A 9907-nucleotide genomic window follows, 5' to 3' on the forward strand; every position below is an offset into this window, starting at 1 on the left:
ACACGTCTTCTAAAATAGACTAGTATTTTAATTAATGCAAACCACTTCAATGGTAAATATGATGTTCGTATATACGGGTCCACTGAAATACCACGCAGGGCACTCAGAGAACTGATCCATTGTTCTAAGTTCTTCTTCAAATACTCTGACAGAGATAGTTCCCGCTCCCTGCTGGCCAATCAGAGTAGAGACTGAGCGTGGTTTAGACTTACTCAGCCAATCGTTGGCGCACAGGCTGGTCCCAGCCCCTTGGCGCTTCACTGTTGCACACTGTTGCCAGGCATAAGTTGTTATCATCACAACCTGTAGAGTCAGCACCCATACACTGTTCCCCTGTACTCTTTGTACCTACGTCCTTGGACGGTTCACAGATCACAAAGAGGCAGTGTTCGTGTATGTGAGACACAAGTTCTTATCTCCCCCTACTCCATAAAACAGCTCCTCACATTAATCACAGCTTGTTAGGTTAAACGATTTATATCAGTACAGTACAAACCTTTTATGTTTAATCATTAATGCATTCTTTCTAAGCTAGGCATCACATCTAGATCCCCACAATCCCCCTTTTCACACCCACTGGGTGTGAACCCAAAACAAGAAATTTCAGGGAAATTCAGGAATCCCCCTATTGACACCCTCTAGGGTGTCACTCACTAAAATACAATACAAACAAAAATAATCACACTTTTATTAATAGGCAATAATGATAATAAAAAGGCCTTCAGTCCTTCCATCTACACCTAACTTGTACTAGGTTGGCTACCCAGCCACCCAGGAACTTCAAACCTTCACATAAGGAAAGACAAACATTCACAATGGTTAACTTGATTAATAAAGCATAAAACACAGGATTAATAGAACACAAAACACAAACAGGGAAGTACATTTTGGCCCCCTATTGACACCCTCTAGGGTGTCACTCCACCAAGCCTGGTAGGTCATATCCTTCATTCCTTAGGTCGGAGTCCGGGATTGGGCCGTATCTCACCATCTGTTGGGAAACCGCCTTCTCCATTGCCTTGCGTTTAGGGAGCTATCAATAGCAGAGTTCTCAGCCAGTTCGTTCGCCAGCGTGGTGAGTCCCTGAAGTGCTTTGGTCACGGACCCGTCCGGTGCTGTATTGTTGGGGATCAAAGTACAGCACATAGATCCAAACAGAACACAAACTCCGCTCAGCCAAAAGCATATCTAAAGCTATTCTATTCTGCCATGCCATTAAGCTAGTTGCCGCTGTCTGCTCAGCCAATCCCTTTATTGCATCACGAGTGTGGTTTATAAATCTGCGATCTGATTCCTAGCTTTGAATTCTTCTGGAACCCCTCGAGGTACTCCTATCCCATCAATATATATATATATATTCATTGACTAGCAACAGGTATCCCTCATTCAGGGAAAGCTCTCTCTCTCTTCTGTTATTTTATGGTTCAAATCATATATATTATTACTAAATTATAATCTTCTTCACACTTTTCACAGTATTATAAATTACCCTCAACTTAGTAAAATTAACTATCTTAAAGTCCTCCTCTCAAGCCTTTATAATCTACTAGTGTGGATGATTAATTAACACCAGAAGGTTAAAACAGAGTTCAGAGGCAATTGAAATTATTCAACGAACTGTTCCATCCCATAGTATACCAAACATTACCATTATTCTAAATATTTCATAAATGTTACTTATCCCAAGTGTTCATTAAGTCCTCATGACATTCATTCTCATAAGAAATCATATATACCCCAAACTCAGCCAAAACCGAAAAACTCCAAAAGAAATGCGTGCTCCTCCAAGACCTATCACCCTTGACCTGCTGAAAACCCCCCAAAATTGAAACAACAAGGCTTTATAAACATCATACTAGGTGTGTTGTTTTTTGTTTGAAAAACCCAATTTGAAAAAACAACAACCACAAATAGCCAGGCCCCACTTAAATACTGCCTAACTTCACTACTGCTCCCCCTAGCCCTGGGCAACATTCCAATGAGATAAGCTAATTATCTTTCTCCTGGTTATAATCTAAAGATGGTAGTACACACAAAACATGATACAGATATCCCCAGTCCTAACCCATCAATAATTTTGTATCAATCTAATTCCTCATAACTAATCCATAAAACCACTCAAAATTCCTCGAGTATACAATGATTATTTAATTGATTACCCTAACTCTGCTACATGTGATCTCATCTCAAATGATCCATTATCAATTATTTGATCAACCCCCTAGGAAAATCTGTCTCATCTTCTATTGTTCCTGTCCCCCCTGTAAATGTCATTTTTCATTTTTTAGCCAATACAATCATGGTTACATCAAAAGTAATGCGATGTCTATATTAGGGTGTAAGGTAAATTATTCCTGTTTTCTTTTTTCAGCTAAACGTTTTATATCCCTCAGTTAATGGTATTTTCTCCCTAATATATCTTCATACTCTCTTCTTTCCCTAAATGAGATTTAATCCCTTGCCTTTCCTCTACTATCCTTCTATCATTACTGGATCAATGATAATAACTGTAATAACTATTCATAATAATTGTAATAACTATTTCACATTAAATTGTACCTTTTTCTGATAATGTTATAATTGTAGCCTATTGCATTACTATAGTTTAAAATATAAGTTTGTTTATTTAACAAATCCAGAACCCACCACAGGCTGGCGCTATTCACCAAAACCACTTGCACCCCCTTCTCCCCTTAACGAAAATATATTATCGTTCTAGAATTTACCAACTATTTGTATACACTACTGGTGTTAAGCAACCTATCAAATAAAGTAATAACAATTCGAATTTATCAAAGCACTGCCTTTCAGTCAAGTATCTAGACCTCTACTTGAAATCCCACAGTTCAATCTAACTCGCTTGACTGTCTCTATTTTTTTTTCTCCCGCTAACCAGAGCCATAAATTATTCTCCTTTGTCCTCAACTCAATTTTCACAGCTCTATCGCCATTTCAGTTCGCTATTCAATTTTTTAAACTGTTCTCTCTGATTAGGCCCTAATTAATAAAACAAATACTTGTTATCGTTGATAAGCATACATTTAATGATATTCCTAACATTTGAACTATCTCTCACCCCTCCCCTTGCTCCTTTCTATCCAACGGGGAAGGCGCAAGGGGACCTTGTAACATATTTTCATAGACCTTTCTAGAATACTTCTACTTAAGCTATCTAATTCAACCTTTCACATTTCTCAATCCACGTAGTAATCTAGGTATATATCCCCAATGCGAAAGCTTTACCCACTGTCCCTACCTGTGTTCGAACCAGGGACCCTCTACATACATCGCCAGTCACTCCACACATTCCGCGATGCTTTCAAAGTACGCCAAACAACCACTTCCATGTCGCACAACCAGCCACGTCATCACTCCCGACTAGCCAGCCCTTTCATCTCAAACACCCTAGTAGCAAAAATAAAACACTCTCTAACAGCGTTCTGCATTTACCTCTACCATCGGGTTTAAAAACTAACGTAACAATATTAACCATCCTCTATTGCTGTAGTAACGTCTTGTTTGGTTCAGTTTATTTATTACGGAGTGTCCATAATACTATAATAATACATAATCGAATTCCCCTCATACATACAGATTTCACCTTATGCCATTGAAATGCCAAATAAACCATAATAGTTCAATGGAGCCCCCTATTGACTCTCCACTATTTATACATTACTTCCATAACCACATTAGTTATGGTCCGATTACCCATTAAACCTTATCACATGATCAAACAACGGCACAACCTTAAACTCATATGGGGCGGCAGGCAGCTTAGTGACCAATAGCGCCGCGCCAACAACCGAGAGGTCGCCGGTTCCAATCCCCGAGCCGACCAGGCGAAAAATCTGCCGATGTGCCCCTGAGCAAGGCACCCAACCCCAATTGCTCCTGCAAGTCGCTCTGGACAAGAGCGTCTGCTAAATGACCAAAAATGCAAATGTAAATATTCTCTACTTTCTCACCCATGATGTAGGTCTACGTTCGGGTGAGCAAGTTCATACGTATATATCGTCAGAAACCCACAGGCACCTCTCAAACAATCGCCCCCCCAGTCTCTCCTGACTTCTCCAAAAGCCACACTCTCGCTGTCTCCAGCCCCTCCCCTCCTGTGTCCAGTCGGAACAGGCTTTGTCTGCTTTTTGTTTTAGCGTTTCCAATATTCTGCCGTTATTTAAAGTACATTAGTCCATTTATTTAAATCAAATTATTCCCACCTAATTAGTTAAAGTCGGTGCATATTTATATTTAAACGACAAACCAAATGATTTCAGTCTAATTATTTAACCAGTATTTTGCAGGGTCAAACATCAACCGTTAAATTAAATAATAAACCAAATTGCCTCAACATAATTATTTAAAACCAGTATTATGCTATGTCAAACATCAAACATTACAGTTCAGTTATATCAGTTCAAACATTTCAGTTTAGTCATACTAGTTATTCATTATCTTTACCTTTACATTGTCAAATTCAACATCGCCTACTATCCTCCTCCCTATCTAAAAAATACTCAGCGGAACCTAGCCGTACCCTCGAAGTTACGGACCTTGCCAGTCGCCAGTATTATCTAAAATTTCCCGAACCTAGCCGTACCCTCGAAGTTACGGACCTTGCCAGTGTAATTCTTCGAACCTAGCCGTACTCACGTAGTTACGAACCTTGCCGATAGCAATTACTTAAGTCAATTATTCCCTGTATCTTCGAACCTAGCCGTACCCTCGCAGTTATGGACCTTGCCGATAGATGTCAGTATTTTCTCCGAACCTAGCCGTACCCTCGTAGTTACGGACCTTGCCGGTAGAACAAATACTCTATGGTACCATGGTTTAACATCACATTCACCACAGGTTTGCATGTCACAATATGGTGCTAATCTACTCATAATAGTTTCATAATTTAGTTCACTTACATCAGACAGGTGTTTCACAAAATTAATTTGGATAAAGCCAATGTGGAGAAACTTTAGTTATATAACAATAGGTGTCTGCTTACCTGTTTTTAGTAGTCCAGACTCTTTGTGAAACACACCGTTCAATGACAGAGATGTCCAATGGGCCGGACAATACCCAGCAAAGTCCCTTCTACCAGATCACGTTGGGGTCACCAATTGTTAAGTTGCGTCAATTCAAATCTGGTATTAGGAACAAAAGAGGTCAATACACGTCTTCTAAAATAGACTAGTATTTTAATTAATGCAAACCACTTCAATGGTAAATATGATGTTCGTATATACGGGTCCACTGAAATACCACGCAGGGCACTCAGAGAACTGATCCATTGTTCTAAGTTCTTCTTCAAATACTCTGACAGAGATAGTTCCCGCTCCCTGCTGGCCAATCAGAGTAGAGACTGAGCGTGGTTTAGACTTACTCAGCCAATCGTTGGCGCACAGGCTGGTCCCAGCCCCTTGGCGCTTCACTGTTGCACACTGTTGCCAGGCATAAGTTGTTATCATCACAACCTGTAGAGTCAGCACCCATAGACACTGTTCCCCTGTACTCTTTGTACCTACGTCCTTGGACGGTTCACAGATCACAAAGAGGCAGTGTTCGTGTATGTGAGACACAAGTTCTTATCTCCCCCTACTCCCTAAAACAGCTCCTCACATTAATCACAGCTTGTTAGGTTAAACAATTTATATCAGTACAGTACAAACCTTTTATGTTTAATCATTAATGCATTCTTTCTAAGCTAGGCATCACATCTAGATCCCCACACAACCTGGAATTGAAATAGATTTTTTGGGGGTTTGTATCATTTGATTTACACAACATGCCTACCACTTTGAAGATGCAAAATATTTTTTTTTGTGAAACAAACAAGAAATAAGACAAAAAAACTGAAAACTTGAGCATAACTATTCACCCCCCCAAAGTCAATACTTTGTAGAGCCACCTTTTGCAGCAATTACAGCTGCAAGTCTCTTGGGGTATGTCTCTATAAGCTTGGCACATCTAGCCACTGGGATTTTTGCCCATTCTTCAAGGCAAAACTGCTCCAGCTCCTTCAAGTTGGATGGGTTCCGCTGGTGTACAGCAATCTTTAAGTCATACCACAGATTCTCAATTGGATTGAGGTCTGGGCTTTGACTAGACCATTCCAAGACATTTCAATGTTTCCCCTTAAACCACTTGAGTGTTGCTTTAGGAGTATGCTTAGGGTCATTGTCCTGCTGGAAGGTGAACCTCCGTCCCTGTCTCAAATCTCTGGAAGACTGAAACAGGTTTCCCTCAAGAATTTCCCTGTATTTAGCGCCATCCATCATTCCTTCAATTCTGACCAGTTTCCCAGTCCCTGCCGATGAAAAACATCCCCACAGCATGATGCTGCCATCACCATGCTTCACTGTGGGGATTGTGTTCTCGGGGTGATGAGAGGTGTTGGGTTTGCGCCAGACATAGCGTTTTCCTTGATGGCCAAAAAGCTCAATTTTAGTCTCATCTGACCAGAGTACCTTCTACCGTATGTTTGCAGTGTCTCCCACATGCCTTTTGCTTATTTTTTTCTTTAAGCAATGGCTTTTTTCTGGCCACTCTTCCATAAAGCCCAGCTCTGGGGAGTGTACGGCTTAAAGTGGTCCTATGGACAGATACTCCAATCTCCGCTGTGGAGCTTTGCAGCTCCTTCAGTGTTATCTTTGCTCTATTTGTTGCCTCTCTGATTAATGCCCTCCTTGCCTGGTCCATGAGTTTTGGTGGGTGGCCCTCTCTTGGCAGGTTTGTTGTGGTGCCATATTCTTTCAATTTTTTAATAATGGATTTAATGGTGCTCCGTGGGATGTTCAAAGTTTCGGATATTTCTTTACAACCCAACCCTGATCTGTACTTCTCCACAACTTTGTTTCTGACCTGTTTGGAGAGCTCCTTGGTCTTCATGGTGCCGCTTGCTTGGTGGTGCCCCTTCCTTAGTGGTGTTGCAGACTCTGGGGCCTTTCAGAACAGGTGTATACAGTGAGGGAAAAAAGTATTTGATCCCCTGCTGATTTTGTATGTTTGCCCACTGACACAGACATGATCAGTCTATAATTTTAATGGTAGGTTTATTTGAACAGCGAGAGACAGAATAACAACACAAATATCCAGAAAAACGCATGTCAAAAATGTTATAAATTGATTTGCATTTTAATGAGGGAAATAAGTATTTGACCCCTCTGCAAAACATGACTTAGTACTTGGTGGCAAAACCCTTGTTGGCAATCACAGAGGTCAGACGTTTCTTGTAGTTGGCCACCAGGTTTGCGCACATCTCAGGAGGGATTTTGTCCCACTCCTCTTTGCAGATCTTCTCCAAGTCATTTAGGTTTCGAGGCTGACGTTTGGCAACTCTAACCTTCAGCTCCCTCCACAGATTTTCTATGGGATTAAGGTCTGGAGACTGGCTAGGCCACTCCAGGACCTTAATGTGCTTATTCTTGAGACACTCCTTTGTTGCCTTGGCCGTGTGTTTTGGGTCATTGTCATGCTGGAATACCCATCCACGACCTATTTTCAATGCCCTGGCTGAGGGAAGGAGGCCCCTTCCATCGTCCCTTTGATGCTGTGAAGTTGTCCTGTCCCCTTAGCAGAAAAACACCCCCAAAGCATAATGTTTCCACCTCCATGTTTGACGGTGGGGATGGTGTTCTTGGGGTCATAGGCAGCATTCCTCCTCCTCCAAACACGGCGAGTTGAGTTGATGCCAAAGAGCTCAATTTTAGTGTCATCTGACCACAACACTTTCACCCAGTTCTCCTCTGAATCATTCAGATGTTCATTGACAAACTTCAGACGGGCATGTATATGTGCTTTCTTGAGAAGGGGGACCTTGCGGGCGCTGCAGGATTTCAGTCCTTCACGGCGTAGTGTGTTACCAATTGTTTTCTTGGTGACTATGGTCCCAGCTGCCTTGAGATCATTGACAAGATCCTCCCGTGTAGTTCTGGGCTGATTCCTCACCGTTCTCATGATCTTTGCAACTCCACGAGGTGAGATCTTGCATGGAGCCCCAGGCCGAGGGAGATTGACAGTTATTTTGTGTTTCTTCCATTTGTGAATAATCGCACCAACTATTGTCACCTTCTCACCAAGCTGCTTGGCGATGGTCTTGTAGCCCATTCCAGCCTTGTGTAGGTCTACAATCTTGTCCCTGACATCCTTGGAGAGCTCTTTGGTCTTGGCCATGGTGGAAAGTTTGGAATCTGATTGATTGATTGCTTCTGTGGACAGGTGTCTTTTATACAGGTAACAAACTGAGATTAGGAGCACTCCCTTTAAGAGTGTGCTCCTAATCTCAGCTCGTTACCTGTATAAAAGACACCTGGGAGCCAGAAATCTTTCTGATTGAGAGGGGGTCAAATACTTATTTCCCTCATTAAAATGCAAATCAATTTATAACATTTTTGACATGCGTTTTTCTGGATTTGTTTGTTGTTATTCTGTCTCTCACTGTTCAAATAAACCTACCATTAAAATTATAGACTGATCATTTCTTTGTCAGTGGGCAAACGTACAAAATCAGCAGGGGATCAAATACTTTTTTCCCTCACTGTATATACTGAGATCATGTGACAGATCATGTGACACTTAGATTGCACACAGGTGGACTTTATTTATCTAATTATGTGACTTCTGAAGGTAATTGGTTACACCAGATCTTTTTTAGGGGCTTCATATCAAAGGGGGTGAATAAATATGCACGCACCATTTTTCCGTTATTTATTTTTTAGAACGTTTTGAAACAAGTTATTTTTTTCATTTCACTATTTTGTGTATGTCGATTACATGAAATCCAAAAAAAAATCCATTGAAATTACAGGCTGTAATGCAACAAAATAGGAAAAACGCCAAGGGGGATGAATACTTTTGCAAGGCACTGTAGCAGACGCTTTTATCCAAAGGGACTTAGTCATGTGTGCATACTACGTCTCTTAAAGTACGTTTTCTCCTCCTGAACAGAGATCCCAACCAGGCTCACAGAGTGTCCCGCGTGGCCTTCAGCGAGGCGGCACTGCCCCCCTGGCATGCCTTCCAGCCCCACCCTGATGGGGACAGCTACATGGAGGTGGAGCCAGGCCTCAGTAACCACAGGGGCCTCCGCAGGGCCCAGTGCTCCTTCTGGGCCGACTACATCTCCGCTCTGACCGCCTCCACTGGTGGGTCCAAACTGTCCAAACTGAAAATACGATTACGTAAAACATCAATTTACCAACAAACCACAGACATCTTTGACGAAAAGAACAATGACAGTAACACAAAGGCAAAATAAAAACGTAGTAATTATTCACTTTCTGTTCTTTCAGTGTCAGAAGGACATACGTAGAAACATATGTAGCCGGTAATTACAGGCTTGCTACTCTATGTTCTTAGATGGTGCCAAACGTTCAGTCTCCGTCTGCAGAGCTTTTCATCTTTAGGAAAAACATCCATATATCACCACTTTAGAGAAGAACAAAGCTGCTTCTACTTCATGGGATTACTTGGTGTCACAAGAAAGATGTCTCTGTTTTTCAGGCAAACTTTCATCTGCTGTGTCGGAGGGGGAATCTGCTGGTTTGGGGGCTGGCGCGCCAACACCAGAGACCAAGTTATTTGCTGATTTCCTGACAACTGTCACCCAGAGCAAACCCAAGTCAGAGAAGGATGCTTATAATTAGAAAGGACCACACTACGTACCATCTAATCTGCATTTAGGGTTTATGACTCACACATAGTGAGAAATGTTGTTTCAACTGCCAAAGTAGTCTATAAATGAAATAATGTCATTTAACTGCCTGTTACAGTTTCCATACTAATGAAATAAAACAATAAAACAATTGCATTACAAAATACTCCTGAAGTCTGTGATGTTGTTTATACTCCCTTCACGTCTAAAGTAGTAATCAGGTAATCTCTCGTGATAGCCTGAACATTCAAATCATCTAGC

The 9907-nt window shown here is 41.5% G+C and overlaps 1 protein-coding gene across 1 annotated transcript in view; it reads left to right on the forward strand.

Moving 5' to 3' along the window:
* The window catches only part of tg (thyroglobulin), a gene marked incomplete at both ends in the record, with an annotated part of 78180 nt that extends 68542 nt beyond the window's left edge, over positions 1-9638 (forward strand). The window contains 2 exons of the mRNA XM_084157585.1: positions 8941-9137; positions 9496-9638. Of these exons, the coding sequence (XP_084013711.1) occupies positions 8941-9137; positions 9496-9638 (340 nt within the window). The remainder of the gene's footprint in view (positions 1-8940; positions 9138-9495) is intronic.
* Positions 9639-9907: the final 269 nt, after the last annotated feature.

This window comes from Coregonus lavaretus, assembly GCF_964263955.1.
Source record: "Coregonus lavaretus genome assembly, chromosome: 3".
NCBI lineage: Eukaryota > Metazoa > Chordata > Actinopteri > Salmoniformes > Salmonidae > Coregonus > Coregonus lavaretus.